The sequence below is a fragment of the Diplotaxodon limnothrissa genome, linkage group LG13, assembly GCF_057381915.1.
Source record: "Diplotaxodon limnothrissa isolate DT_005_m linkage group LG13, D_limnothrissa_male_GT1.1, whole genome shotgun sequence".
Taxonomy (NCBI): domain Eukaryota; kingdom Metazoa; phylum Chordata; class Actinopteri; order Cichliformes; family Cichlidae; genus Diplotaxodon; species Diplotaxodon limnothrissa.
Genome location: NC_140608.1, coordinates 10,168,419 through 10,183,799, shown reverse-complemented (window position 1 = coordinate 10,183,799; position 15,381 = coordinate 10,168,419). Strand labels below are relative to the sequence as shown.

At 44.1% G+C, this 15,381-nt stretch overlaps 1 protein-coding gene across 2 annotated transcripts in view; it reads left to right on the top strand.

The window, feature by feature from the left end:
* LOC146619853 (transcription factor COE3) overlaps nucleotides 1-15,381 on the top strand; it is a 65,893-nt gene that overhangs the window by 31,141 nt on the left and 19,371 nt on the right. For both annotated transcript variants that reach the window (XM_085369166.1, XM_085369164.1), the window contains exons 7-8: nucleotides 8,658-8,739; nucleotides 10,741-10,858. In XM_085369166.1, coding sequence (XP_085225292.1) covers nucleotides 8,658-8,739; nucleotides 10,741-10,858 — 200 coding nt within the window. The remainder of the gene's footprint in view (nucleotides 1-8,657; nucleotides 8,740-10,740; nucleotides 10,859-15,381) is intronic.

The following is a 15,381-nucleotide window of genomic DNA, read 5'->3' as shown; positions in this document are numbered from 1 at the left end:
ACTCACTGGTGTAATCTCTGATGTTGGATTGCAATAACACTAGCTCTGTTTGAGTTAAATACTTATACGCTTTTTTATGACTTTCAATTACAGAATTTAATATTGCACTTTATGTGGAGCATTGAATTATTAACTGAAACCTCTCTTACCACTTGACACTCACTATTCAGGCTTCTTCCTTATATGCTATCGAGATCTTTGCGGGGAAACCGTGACAAATATGTGAAAGATACACGCCCTTAATGTTACCAAACATTCTCTGAGTACATATTTAATTCTTTAATAAATGTTTGCTCTGGCATTTTGGAGAAGCTAGATTAGCGTCGACTGCACGGCGTCTCATATAAGTGTGACAAATTGATATTTTTATATAGCTTAATCTGTTTACTATGATGTTTATGCGAGGAATTATTACAAACTAATTAAAGAAATCACTTTGATATAATTAGTCAGATTTCAGGAAGCTCATTAGTAGTAATTTGCATGAAAAATAAGCCCTGTAGTGGTGCTTAGACCCAGCTATCCGATCTGTGTTTTATCTGGTTACACATCAACCCCCATTGTTTGTTGTTTGAGGCTGTCTGAAGTGGCCCACAATATTTTCAGTCATTGCCCTGAGAAGCGGTGGGGTATCTTTCAACAAATTCCTCCCCTAAAGCAAGTCAACCTGTATGTGGAAGCAGACACACGCCTCTGTGTACATAAGGCAGGAGGAGTGAGCGGCAAAACACTGTCTATTTATCTGTCAGGTTCCTGACAAAGAACTGAGCTGACAAGTATGGGTTTCCCTCAGCAGAGCAGGGGGGCTTTATTCACCGTACTTACATGCCCAGTCTATGCCCAGAGACTCATGTTATTTGCAAATCACACTCTTTGAAAATTCACAAACGGGGCGAGACATGCCACGCTATGAGTTTGTCAGCTGCCTTCACAACAGCTAGCTATATCGCTAACAGTGTGCGTTTCGGTAAGGAAGCAGCTTTCTCTTAGCATTTGCCTCGCTGTCACTTTTTCCAACACATGCGTTCCTTGTGTCTTCATGCTTGGGGTCTCTCCTCCCTCAGAGGGTTGCCATCTTCCCTTTGGACTGACAAAACGCCCACGCTGAAATATGAAAAAAAAAAGAGAGGGAGGAAAAAGGAAAAGAGATTCCTGGAATTACATCATTTTCTGCTGAAGCAGTTTCTCCACAAACCTGTGTGCAGATTTCCTCACATTTAAAGGATGATTAAGAAAAAAAAGTTGCCTTAATTTTTTCTTCCTCCTTTAAAAGATACCTGGCCTATCTTAGGCTTTGGGGTTGAAAATGCTGATACAAAAACAGGACCTGTTTATTCTTTATACCCTTTTCCCACCATCGGCGAAATCCTTCCCTAAACATCCGGACAGAGAAGCACTTGTGTGGCGCTGATGTCACAGACCTACCTGGCCTCCCTCTCACAAAAGCTAAGGTATCATTAGCTAGGCCCACACAATGGCCATTCAACCAAGCCACTGTGGTCCTCAGGACTCTGGAACAATGTTATTTTTTGTCTCAGAATTATAAGGACAGAGTTTTGCAGGAAACCTGACAGACAAAACCTTTTAGAGGTAAATGCTCCAGGCGGCTTTTGGGTTTAATCTTTTCCCATTAGCATTTTACCCCCCCCCCCCCCCCCACACACACACACACACATACACACCACCACCACCACCTCCACCCCCTCTATGCTCACACACAAAGACCATATTTACAGGGTCAAAAGTAAAGGCTCTGGGTCTCTGGAGACTGCTTTTTCTGTAGATCTTTCCTATATATTTGCAACACTTTTTAGAATTTATTTAGCTAATGGATTTCACTCGGGCTCCTGGGTAGCTCACTAAAATCTTAAATGTGTATTTGTTTGTGGTGAATTGTTTTTTTCTTTTCCATAACAGAATAAGAACACGGATAAATGAATATAACACACCCCTTAACTAAATATCGTGCCAAATTTTACACATGCGCACGAGAATATTAAAAATTATTAAGCCATAAAAGCGGGGGTTTATATAATAGAATTGTTTTTTGTCAACAATGCAACAGCTATGCCATGGGTTCATATGTGCTACCTTTGTGTGTGTGTGTGTTTGGTCTCATGTGTGCGCGTGTGCACATTCACTTACGCTCGTGTGTGCACGTGTGAGTGTGTATGTGTGTGTGACTCCATGTGTGTGATTCATTCCAGGGCAGTTTTAGTCCTTATAAAATATTCATTTTGGTTGTGCAGGGCCCTGTAATTGCCATCTCTCACCCTGAATTATTTATACCTCGCACAGACTGACAAAGCTTTGCCATACGGCCCCAGATGAATCAGAAAGCAGCCATCTCTGCTGCCAACAGCACTGGGCTTTCACACAAATATGGCAGCCACGTCTCTCTGCCTGGCCTCTCTTAATTTGACATTTTCTTTTTCCCCCTGCCTTTGTCCTAGGTGCACAGAAAGGTTACCTGTTAGCTTTAAGCACCGACCCGCTCTCTGTCTTCCTATCTTTATACCCCCCACCACCTACATGACAGTCCACAGTGGGTGTTTTTTTTTAAACTCTTCTGAGAATGCGTTAATGTGGTGCCGATGTCGCAGCCTCATGTTTCATGATGGCTTACCAGTTTTGACAGCCACTTTAGATGTATGTATTATACATTAGTAATAATACAATGCCGAAATACACTTGCATACATTTGAGCATGCATGGGCAGACAGCAAAACCACTGACTCACTGACCTATATGTTACACACAAACAAACGCTCATATACATACGCATGCAAATTAGCCCCTGCTGGCCTGCTGGGTCCAGCAAGGCTTTCTGTAAATGGTCAAAGCCCCCCTGCCGGCCTTGCCTGTACAGATGTGTTCCTCTCCGTCTTGCCTGGGTCTGATCACTCCAAGGTGCCACAGGAGAGAGACGGCGGCGGTGTATGGCTCTCATTGTAAACCCGCTCTGGGGCCTTCCAGAACCCCACGTCCAACACCCTAAATACTACTATTCACCCTGGCCAGTTACTCCAACATATGCTTATCTTCCATCTCACTAGTGCAGGGAGGTGCTGACTGGTATTTCCTCAAGGCCTCAAGCTCCAACGCTGACCAGTAATCAAAGCACCATATTTCTCCTCCTGCAGAAAAATAACCTGGAGATACCTCTATGCCGTCCAGCTGGTGAGCAGAGTAAATATTCCTCAGGGCTGTATTGTGGATGTACGTGATTATTTTTGTAATGTCAGCCACCTCATGAGGAACACTCAGACTGTCACGGTCATTATCAGTAATCATCATCACATTTCTGTGGTGCTTATGATTAAGTAAAATCTAGGAGTTCCAGTTTGGATGTAGATGATGCCGGCACTATAGCAGCAACCAGTGTTTTATTCGTTTTTACAACAGGGCCGTGCAAGACAAAACAACGCAGAATTATTTATGTTTTGTGTCTTATTATATTGTGTTCAAAGTCCTAGTAGAGAAAAAGCTGTATTCAGAGTAAAACAAAGAACAGCGTGCAACAGTACACAGCCTCAGCAGTATCTTGATGTGAGGGGATGGGAGAGGCAGAGAGAAAGCTTGGGGCTAAACATGCAGTATGTGGCGGGCTGGAGCTAAAAGCTGCATAAAGCACACAGCCTTAGTCCACTGTTAGCAAGTGATGGATAGTTAGCAGGAGCTTCGAGTCTTCGTCTAATCTGTTACAGTAAACCTGTGCCAAAGCCTGAAGGGAATCAGTGGGGGCTGGCTAGGAGTGGGTTTGACGTGAAACCATTTGTGAAGACGAGCGATTCTCTTAAGTAAGAAACTAACAGTGTCCAGTGAGGGAGAGGGATAGTTAGAGAGCGAGAGAGACAGGAGGTGAGGAGAATGAGTGAGAGTGCGAGAGAGGGAGAGAAGGAGGAAGAGATACAATAATGAGTCCTGTAGCCATGGAGTAAATGAAGAGGGATTGACAGAGTGAGGGATCCTCAAGTGAAATAATGTCAATGCCACTCTGCCCATTAGAGAGAAAGGGGGATGGTGGAGGAGAGGGTAAAGAGGGATGAATGGAGGGACACAGCTACATCTTACGGTGCAGAGGAAGCACATAAATTATTTGTGACACCCTCACAACACACATACCACCAACAAAAATATGAAATATGAAACAACAAAATGAACTGACAATAGCAGCAGGAAAAAATAAAGAAATGAAAACAAAAAAGGCCTTGGAAATACCCAATAAATTCTTTGAGACACGTTGTTGGGATATTTGATGCCGAACAATAATAATCACAGTGACATCTGCCTTGCTGCTCTCGGAGGAGACGGGCAGAGCCCGTGAGTGGAAGGGGTTAATCTTCCAAACCCAATAAGGTTGGATAGTGAGGCACTTGTTCCCCGATAAAGAAGTGATAGGATCTGTGGGTCTGGTCCCTTGGCGCTTGTACAGGGGTAGAGCAAATATTGTTAATGTGCTGTGGTTTACTTCAGCTAAGGCGAGAAAAACAGCTCTGCTTGACGAGAGAAGACAGTGGCAAACATGAATACGATGGGAATGGCCACGGAGCTCAGTTCACCCTCCCAGGGACTTAACTGGCACATATATCCAAGCCCACTCAGTTGCATAAATAAGTGTTCGGGAAGATTAAGATCTATAAGTGTCTCTATTTCTCGTTTTACCTGCTCCGCCTTGTCACAACAGGGATCTGAATGCAGTTCAGTGAAGTGCCTAATAACTGGAGCAGTAGGTAGGGAAGGCAGGAGGCTTGACATTAAGACCCTGGCGTTTTGGAAATCCGATACGCTATTGACCCGTGTACTACTATCTCAGCGTAGAGATCTGGTGTCAGCAGATTGTAGTCTGGTGTTGGGAACCGTTTTCTTACAGGGCTCCTGTAACAGGGGCCCATTGAGTCTGGGAGGCAGCTGGGGCCTGATGGGCTGGAGCTGGGTGGTGATCGATACTCACCGCCCTGCAACGGATGACCTCACTGTCATGGCTGCCGGCTGTGGACACTGCATGCTAGTCATTAGTGCCGGGGCACCAATCAGGAGCTTAGAGTTGTCAATACCTGACTCTTACAGAAACCATGGCCATCTGTCAGTGTATTGTGTAGCAGCCTAAGTAAATATGGGCAAGCTCTTTTGAACAATAAGAACAAGGTGTACTATTAGAGAACGGAAAATATATCCTCATGTAAGCAACTAAAGAAACTGGTGGGTGAAAACACGTTTTAAAAAAAGCTGACTTTTTTTTGTAAGTCATAAAAAAATCCGAAAAAGAAATGGATGAAAAAAATGTGAATGAAATTGACAGGACAGCGAGCCTCCACTGTCGATAGAGCCTTCTTAATAATATAACATTATCCTTATTTGCCCTCTTCACTCAAATCAAAGGAATGGACATTTATGCATGAGTGACATCAACCCGGCAATTAAGTTGGTCATTTAAACGAGAGAGGGCCTTCCTCACCTCGCCTGTTTGTTTTTTTCCCCCCTCTCCCTCTCTTCTTTTTTTCCTATTCCTCTTCTGTTTGATGATGGGAGAGGGTGAGCTAGAATTAGGGCGATGGGTCTTCCTTTGAGTGTCAGCCTAAAATGATCAGAGTAAAGATAAGAGGGTCTAGCAGCCCTCAAATCAGTCAAAGTGCCAAAGTCGGCCTTTTTCTCCTCAATTACCGGGTCTGTGAAGCCAGGGAGTGGAAGGCGCAGAGCCTGCTGCATTACTAAAGAGACAATCTATTTCCCCTTTGACCAGAGGGAGAGAAATCATTATGGCATGATTAGTAGCTTCAGCAGTGGGCGAGCATGGAGGTACTACAGGAGAATCGTATTAATTGCCTTAGACCAAGGCATGAGCAGGATTGTTTTAATGTTGATTTGTGGACCTGTATGACTAGCTGTCGGAGATAAAAGCTGATGTCAGGTCTTAGTTATACTGGCAGACTTCGGGCATGCAGACAGAGAGGGTTGATGTCAGAATGAGCTTCTGTGGCTACACTGAAAGTCTTTCTCTATATGCCTGTCAATGTCTTCCTCTTTGTCTTCCTTCACACTTCGTAGTTTTCCTCTACGCCTCCCTCTTTCCTTCCCTCTACTCCTCTCTTTCTCTCAGATGGACTACACCCCAGCCCACCCCACCCCTTCCCATACACCCTTTCTCTCTCTCGCTCTCCTCCAACTGATAGCTGCCTTGGCCGATTATTTCATCCAGTGCGGTCCACTGAGAGCCTCCTCTCCCGGCTTTGGAAGAGCTTTAATTAGCCATGTTAATATCCCCTTCATTGGCCTTAATATCACTCAACACCTTCCTCCATCTCAGCGGCCACCAGGGTCCCCCTGTCCTGTCAGAACAGCTGATTATTGAGAAGGATAGCTTTAATCAAACCTAATTGCAGTTCATTCTTTCTCTCTATCCCCCTTTGCCCTCCATTGCCAACATCTAATGGCAGCGACGACTTGATATCCCATTAAAAAACAATTAAACAACCTCCTTTTGTCTCTGTGCGTGCCAAAACACCAGCACAAACTTCTGTAGATATTTAAGAAGTAAAAGAGAGAGAGAGGGGCCTTGTCTTAATTGCTCTCCTTTTCACCAAGGACCAATTTGCACTGTGCTCATGGAGAATCTTAACCAACTCAAATGTAATGGATGCTATAGCGCTGCCACTGCTGTGGACTATGAAAATTAAGCTTATCTTTTTAGGAGAGAAATTGTGCTTAATTGCCTTCATAACAGTAAACATAAAGGAGCTACTTTATGATAGCGTGGGCACTCAATTTCTTGTGTTTATTGTTTCTTAACTTTTGGTTTTGCTGTAGTGGGAACAGTATGTAAAAGCATTAAAGTATCCCAGAAAAGAGACAAGACTAACTCTGAAAGTAATGTGTTTCTTTTATGAAGTCAATGCATTGCTTGGGAAATATATTCTATCTCTTGCTTTGACATAAATTGTTTACCAACTGGTGATGGATGTACGTGCGCATGCCTGCACGCACATATGCATGTAGATGTGTGCACACGCGCACACAAATATGCACCACCCGCCTTGCCCAATCTATATGAGAGGCGACAGACAAATAAAAGTCGTATTTCAGGTCTGCTTTCCGCAGATGTCTGCTGCTCTACATTATGGCTCTTTGGGGAAATAAAAACAGGGTCAGGGAATTAGAGTACATAATGGTCATTTTGATGATCAGCCAACAGATGCAACCCGAAAACACAGTGAACACAATCAAGCGAAATGCACTAATGACAAGTCAGGTTTTTTATGGCCTCACCACACACCGACAGGCAATCAGCATTCTGGCATGGGTTAAAACGTCTTTTATTGATGTCCAAGCCAAAGCTTCTTGGATGTGGAGTGAAAATATTTTCTCACCTCTCCTCTCCCTCCTGGGCCCTCCGCGAAGCACAAGGTATAGGAGTCTATCGAAGAACGCTTCTAAATGACCAGTGCATGTGTTAATGTGGCCGGGGTTAGAAGGGTCATTTCAGACTCTGATTTATGGCTTGGCCAGGATCCCACTGGGCGAACGAGAAGTCTTAAGTGTTGTGAAAGCGTCCTCGCAGGCCACACAAGCCACTGTATTTAGCTGAATGAAATGTCCGTGCAATCTATGGTGCAATCTATGGTAATCCAATGAGCCGCTGCAATTCTGTGAGTCAAGTTAGTATTACAATGAAAACCGCAGTATTGCATATAGTAATGCTAGTGCAATGTGATGAAAAATAAATATCACAGCACTGTATTTATAAAGAATCGGAGAAAGCAAAGGCGCAATCAGTCATGATTCTGTGGGGAGAATTTGCAAAAACAACAAGTCGATTTCATTGTTTATTCTGTGTGGTTGTGCGGGATTTTACACAATGGGCTACATCTGAGATAATTTCTCTTATTGGTCTTGTTTTTAGTTTTCCTCTCTTTAACTATTTGATGTCTGTAAAGCCTCATCTGATATAGAACTCTCAGTACGAGGGCTTATCAATAAATTCAGCAAGACCTGAGAAGGCGGCTTACAAACTAAGCAAGCCCAGATCTCACTCAGACGTGACATTTGTTCAGAGACGATTAGCCAGGTTGTAATTTGTGGCATAATTGCCTCACCCACCCACAAGAACATGGGTGTGTGTATGCGTTATGTGTGTGTATGTGTGTCTGTCTGTGCGCGTGTGTGTGTGTGTGTGGCATACGGTGGTCCCAGGAGTGTCCGCCTAATTGCCTGACAGGACTATAAGTTTTGTGGCGCGCTCTCACCTTGTTAGGTCCTTTATCCCTGATGCTCTTCAAACAAGACCTGGTCACAGGTGGGCCTCATTTGCTTCCCTATTGAACAGGAGAACTTTAATTGCACAGGGGGTGTCCTGGGATTAAAGCGGTGGGTGGAATATCAAGTGACTTCCTATATGTTAGTGGCAGATGGGAGTTGGGAAAGACCCGTGAACTCAGGTGAGAGGATGAGATCACAAACAGCTCTAGATTTTGAAAGAATAATAAAGAGTGCGACTTCTCAAACCGAGATACCGTGATGCTCACACGGTGAATGAATGAATGTGGAAAATGGGTGTGCTTGAGAAATCCTGTTGAAATATTCTGTCACCTCGCCAGCTAAAATTCCAGCTTCAAAAGTATAATTAATATTTTTGCTTTTTCTTTTCTGCTCTCTCACAGATTCTTCCTAAAGTTCTTTCTCAAGTGCAATCAGAACTGTCTGAAGAATGCAGGGAATCCACGAGACATGCGCAGATTCCAGGTGACTGAAATCTATTTCACACATATGCTCTATTTCTGTCCCTGTCTTTCACTGTCTCGCTCTCTTTTTGCAGACACGCACGCTCTCACACACACAGGTGTGCAAATGCACAGCCACAGCTGCTCCACTATACTAAGTCACACTGACACAGATTCACATATGAATACATTTTTATTATTGGCACTGAAGGAGGCAAAAACCAGGCAAAGAGAGAGAGAGAGGGATTTTGTGTCCTGTGTGCTCTTGGACAGAATATTTATTAGGGAATACCATCTGACACAAATAAGGATATAGGATTTAAGAGTGCCATCAATTGTGTCCCTGACAGCTTTCTGAGCCTCTGCACAGAGGGGAGGACGATCCAACCAAATGTAACAACAGTGTTAACTCACGAACTGTCTGGCAGTGGAAACGCATACCTTCTTGCACACGCATATCTGCAAGCACGCCCACAGGCAGACACACACACATAGACATATAGATAGATAGATGGGATACACGCTAGGAACCCTTGCATATATGTTTATCCACATATGCATGTACTTTATGTCAAAACCATGCTTTTAAAAAAAATAAGAAAACATTATTGTAAGCTAACAAAATACTGCCAGTTAAAATACATTTTTACCGTCTCTTAACTCAGTCTTATCTAAAGTGTCAAATAGTTAAGCCTTCAAATGATTGACTCCCTGTTGTTCCATTTGTCTACCTATCCTACTCAGCAGCCCACATCACCACAAGCAGCCCACTAGGTCAAGGTGAGACAGTGAGAGTTTAGTGTGATTTGTCCTATCAGGGTAACGACAGCCTACAGGAGGACGGCCGTCACTGGCAGCACTGTTTTGTGATAGACACATAAGCCAGCATCCTCCAGGAGGAAACCCAGATATGAAACAGACAAGACAGGGTGTCCCCTCCTGATGTCACTACCATCAGACCTCCCCTGCCTCTTCAAATCTTCCCTCAGGCTGAATGTGGACTGATGCGTGACAGCCACCAAGGGCTTTCACCTCTCACTCCTATATGTCAAAAGGAATGCAAGAACTTTTTGCATCACTCTTTTTGTGTAACTATATTATTTTCCCAAAACAGAAGATGTTTTTACTTTTTATTATCATCGATTGCCTTTATTCCAGCAGTTAGTATGTCATTTGCCCTAAATAGATTTCCCAGATGTGCCACCGTAGGTGTTTCTCTGGCTAAAGTTGTGTATTCTGCATGCCTTCCACTCTTCTTATTACCCCAAAACCAGCTGGAGGCCAGAAAGGGCCCAATCCATCATCCTCAGCTTGGCCCAGCTCTGAACCTGCTCACAAGAATGGAGCTCTTTCACTTCCCCTTCTCTCCCCTCCTCTCCCTATACCCCCACCTACCCCAAACCAACCAAAAAAAGCACCCCCCTAAATTCCACTGCTACACCGAGGTCACTTACCGGCGAAGCAAACCTGAGAGGGGCTCTCTGTTTCCGGCTCAAAAACACTTTGGCCATTCACATGTGGCTCACTGTTTGGAATGTGGTAGCCAAAAAAACAACAACAAAAATAAGCATTATGAAATATGGAGTATGGCTTGGAATTTGATCCTAGTAAAATGTTTGCTGAGAGATGGGATAGAGCACTGTTCAGTTGCTAATGACTCCAGTAATATTTTAAAAGGGAGGCCTTCCATCCTCAAAGAGATGGACAAGCTGATCAATAATACCGAGCTTCGCCTATGATGACAGTTGGTAGAGTGGGTAAACGGAAATGGTATTTTAGTGATTGAAATGTCAATTAGCTGTACACAAATGCACGACAGTAAAAAGAAAAAAGGAAATGGCAGGGAGGGGAGGTTGATGTAATGTGATCTGTCCAAAGAGGACAACCAATTCATGAGCTTTAGCACCTGGACACAACAAACTATTCATACATCCCTCAGAATGTCCCTAAACCTTTACCAAAATGTACTATTATCACCTTCAAACTTGCTCAATGACATGTTTTGCTTTAATTCCTCTCGCAGGTTGTCGTATCGACGACCGTCAATGTGGACGGCCATGTCTTGGCTGTCTCTGACAACATGTTTGTACACAACAATTCCAAGCATGGGCGAAGGGCTCGCAGACTCGACCCTTCAGAAGGTACGCCTCCTTATCTGGAGAATGGTAGGCACATTTTTACATCTTATAATTTGCTACGCTCCTTTTTCTCATAGTTTCTTTCAGACATCCTCCCATTTTTTTCCTCCCAGATCACACACCTAGTTGCTTCTAGTTGCTTAGAAGCTTTCGTTCCTCCATCACTTTCATTTTTTTTCACTTTTTAAGTTGCTTTTGGCCTCACTCATACCTGCTGTTATGTCTTGATTGGAAGCAACATGCATTAGTCAGTGTTTATCATTTCAGTATCGCCAGCGAAGATGATAATACTCGGACTAATTCACTCTTTTAAAATGTTATACTACTTCCAGTCTCCTTACGCACCTACATTTGTCTTAAAAGCCAATGTGAAACATGATCAAATTGCTGAAGAATTTGGCTGTGAGGTCAATTTCCTGCCACTGGGTTCTGCAGTTTTAGCTGTGAGAGAACTGAAACAGGGGGAGGAAGGAGAAAGACAGAAAAGAGGGGGGAGGTAAGGGGGGTTGCTTGTGTGTGTGTGTGTGTGTGTGTGTGTGTGTGTGTGTGTGTGTGTGTGTGTGTGTGTGTGTGTGTGAAACAGAGAGAAAGAGAGAGGAGGAGAGAAGGGGTGTGGGGGGTGGCCTATGAGAAAAACAGAACTTACTGTTTTTCTTCCAACTGATTCCATATGATAGACTGATTGCCTTCTCAGCCAAAAGAGAGAAAAGTAGGACCACCAAACCATGGGAAATCCAAAAAGTAAAATGCACTAAACATAACCTTCTGACCCTTGTGGCCTCCGCTTGCAGATGGGAGCACACACAGCTGAAAGACTGCAAGGAAAAAAAGAAAAGAAAGAAAAGTTAACTGACTTAGCCCAATTGTGCAAATTGCTTATTTTCAGATTTCAAGGGCCAATTATGGCTGGGCAAACAGTTTATATACACCACTGACTAAAACAAGCTTCTCTACACATTAATGGGCATTAATGGTTCTATCACCAAAAGCAAATGTAATGTTTAATACAACAACGACTAATACAAAAAAAAAAGAAAAAAAAAAAGACCAGACAATTAATATATCTCAGTGCTCTCCAGTCCTAGTGGGGGAAAAGCTAATCTATTTGTTTTTGTCTTTATTAATGACTCCTCTACTGGAGAACAAAATCAAATAATTAAAGTCCTGCCCGGAGCACCAAAGTCATTATGTTCCCTGACGTTCTGTTTGTGTGTTTCACGTTTATGACACGATAGGTGTGGATCGCCTAGCAACCAGTTTCTTAATGAGGAGAGCAATTAAAGAGGTTGAGCCCTCGCCTCCATGTTCCCCCGCTCCCATGGGACCCCCTGCGTTGTGTGTGTGTGTGCGTGTGTGCACGCTCGTGTTCTTTACAGGTTACCCTAACCCATCCTTTTTTATTCTACCCTTCACCACACTCTTCAAAGCAGCAGAGTGACACCCCGTAAAGCAAGAAAAGAAGCCATTGTCAACCGCCCAGTTGAACATGTCTTTGTCTAATAACTTTAACACACCTTCCCTCTGCTTAACTGTGTGTGCTCACACAAGTTGAGATTTGTTTTTTCTCTTTTTTCCCCCCTCCCTCCCTCTTAGGCTCGGCTCCATAACAAACTAATTTAACATGCATCAACTGCGATTGCTCACTTTGTTTGCGTCACCTTTAACAAACAGAAATGTGACACATGAGAAAAGGAGAGCCGGTCATAAAATGTAATTCCAGCCATGTCCTCCACACTGCTTTGACAACTAGCAGGCAGACAGCATGCTTTAAATTAGCAACACATTCTTCCTTGGGAGTTCACTGGGCGAGAAGCCTTAGATATGTGACTGGCTGACTGACTGTGTGGCTGAAACACAGAGGCATCCTTCCTCTCGGCTCACACCGCACTTGCACGACTGCCTCGCATTGATCAAGAAGTGCTGCCCCCTGTTGGCACAGAGGGGCCACAGCCTGTGGATGACAGACTGAATCTCGCCATGTGACATTTTTGTTCACTTGTGTGTACTGTCACACAACAAGCATATTATGCATTCAGACATGGATGTTCTTTGTGGCTGCCTGTCACTCAAACATGTATAGATTCAGGCTCAAAGGTGCATAAACATGCTCACAAATAGCTGAGTCTTTCACACAGAGCACCCCCCCCCCACACACACACACACACAGACACACACGAACAACCAGCACTGACACACACAGAATTTCTCTCTCTCTCTCTCTTTCTCACTTACTCAGACACACTCGCGCACACACACGTTCCTTAGCTCAGTTCCACCATTATAGAGCCCCAGACAATATAGGAGACTCAGCATAGAGCCTGCAGCGCCTGCCTCATTTGCATGCCAAGTGGCTGTAATGCTGTTAGGGTTTATGCAATAAAGACAAGTGAATCCAGACTGCTGGGCCTAAGAGGAAGAAAGAGAAGGAGAAAAGAAGGGGGGAAAAAGGAGAGGAGGAAAGGAGAAAGAGAAGGAGAGAGTATGAGAGAGAGAGGCTGAGAGTGAGCGAGAGAGAAAGAGAGAGAGAGAGAGTCAAAGGGAACAGATGGCCCAGGGAGAGGTAAAAGGTATAATCCCATCAGCTGCACTATCAACCGACCATCTGGACATCCCACAGCACAATTACAACACATTTCAGCAGGCAGAACAAAGGACGGCTTCACGGGGCCACATCAGACCTGTTTGAGTGTCACAATACTAGAGCTAGGACCTCCTCCGCTCAGATCTTGGATCCGTTTTGACGTCCTCCGCGGCTAACCCTAACCAGAAACGACAAAGATTAGAGCAGATCCCAGATCAGCACCCCGCGATCAATTCACAGCGAAGGCGATCTTGGAAAAAAAAAAGTCAAGCAAACAAACAAAAATGGACAAGGGTAACGTTTTAGCAAACAGAGAGAGAGAGACAAAAGAGCCCCCAAAACAAGCCATGACATATGAATTCAAATTCAGTGAATTTCCTCAGCTGTAGCCCAAAGTTTGCAAAAGACTTAGTGGTGCAACACTCAGAGCGGCAGGGCGGCTCTTTGCATCCTCATCCGTCCACTCCTCATGATGCCTATCATCTGCTGAGGGGGCATTGTGCGTGTCTGTCATCAGATCGCCTGCGCTGACTGTGTAATCCACTTCGCCACGGTCCCCATTCAGCACATGCTTCCCTCTCTGTCTGTGCATTGAGACATATGCAAATTTTTAGGCAGAAGGGTGGACGGCTTAGGGCCTCAGTCGCTGCCTCACCATGGGTCCTGCGTGTGGGAGGGGGCACTGGGATTTCCGAGGTAGTGCGTTTGCGTGTGTGTGGTTTTGTGTGCGTGCGTGCGTGCGTGATTGTGTGTGCGTGTCGCAGGTTCCAGGCTGCAGCTGTCCCCCAACAGTCACCGTCACCATCAGGCCCTCTTCTTGCCTCCTCCTCCTTCCTGCCCCCCTCGCTCTCTCATCCCCAAAGTCAATTTGTTTACAGTAATTTTGAAGGGTGAATTATTTGCTGTAATCGTCCGCACTGATGAAGGTCAGGCCCTTAGAGGGGGCCCAGCATGCCCATAGAGGGTTGGTCCTCTTTCAGACGCTCTGCTTCGCAATTAAGGAAAGCAAATGTCACTCCTCCAGGCCTCACAAATGAAAATCTGTACGAGGTGATTAGCATGAAGTCAACAGCGCCTGTTAAAGTCAGATTCCCTGTAGTACCAATGTGTGTGTGTGCACTTTATGGGCACGGAGAGAGAGCAAACATGACCTGAACAGACCCAACAGCAAGGCAAACAAAGGGAGATGTCTTGTCTGAGGTGATCCATACAACAATGGCTGACTGTGATTTACTTACTGGATGGAAAGGATAATAGAGGTTTAGAAGTGAGCTTGTAAAGGGGAGAGAAAAAAAAGGAACTTGCAAAATAGTTGCTCGTATTTTGAGGAAAAGGGAAAACATGCACAATTCATAGTGTGTTAAAAGATATTGATGGAAATAGATTAAATTTGATATTGCTATTTTATGGCTAGCTGTCATGCTATTTCTGTTGTAAACACAGTGTTGTGCTGAGCACCATATTAAGGTAATACATCAAATGACAGTGAATGTGAGGCACCAGATCACTCAAATTAGATTATAATAACAACCCAGACTGTTGATGAATGGCAGAGCTACGTAGCAGAAGTCATGCCAGATGAAAAGCATTGTAATAAACAATATGAAATGGATTGAATCGATCACAAAAAGAGAGAAAAAAAAACACAATCTGAATAATTCATGAGTGCATTTCACGTTATGAAACCTGAAACTACGCTCACCGCCTGCACTGTACTGCACATGAAGAACAAAGGTAATGAAATAACATGAACCAGCAAAGCTTTAGCTTGTCATTTCCACTTTAACAGCCTGTATTCTTGACTCATTTAAGATGTGTTCAACTTTGAAATTTTACTGTACATGTGGGTGCATGCTTAATCAATTCTGATAGCTACATTTGCCCTGACACATAATTTGCTCCATCAAATCATTTTCCTGGTGAGCCTGGCGTTTAGCCTTTGTGA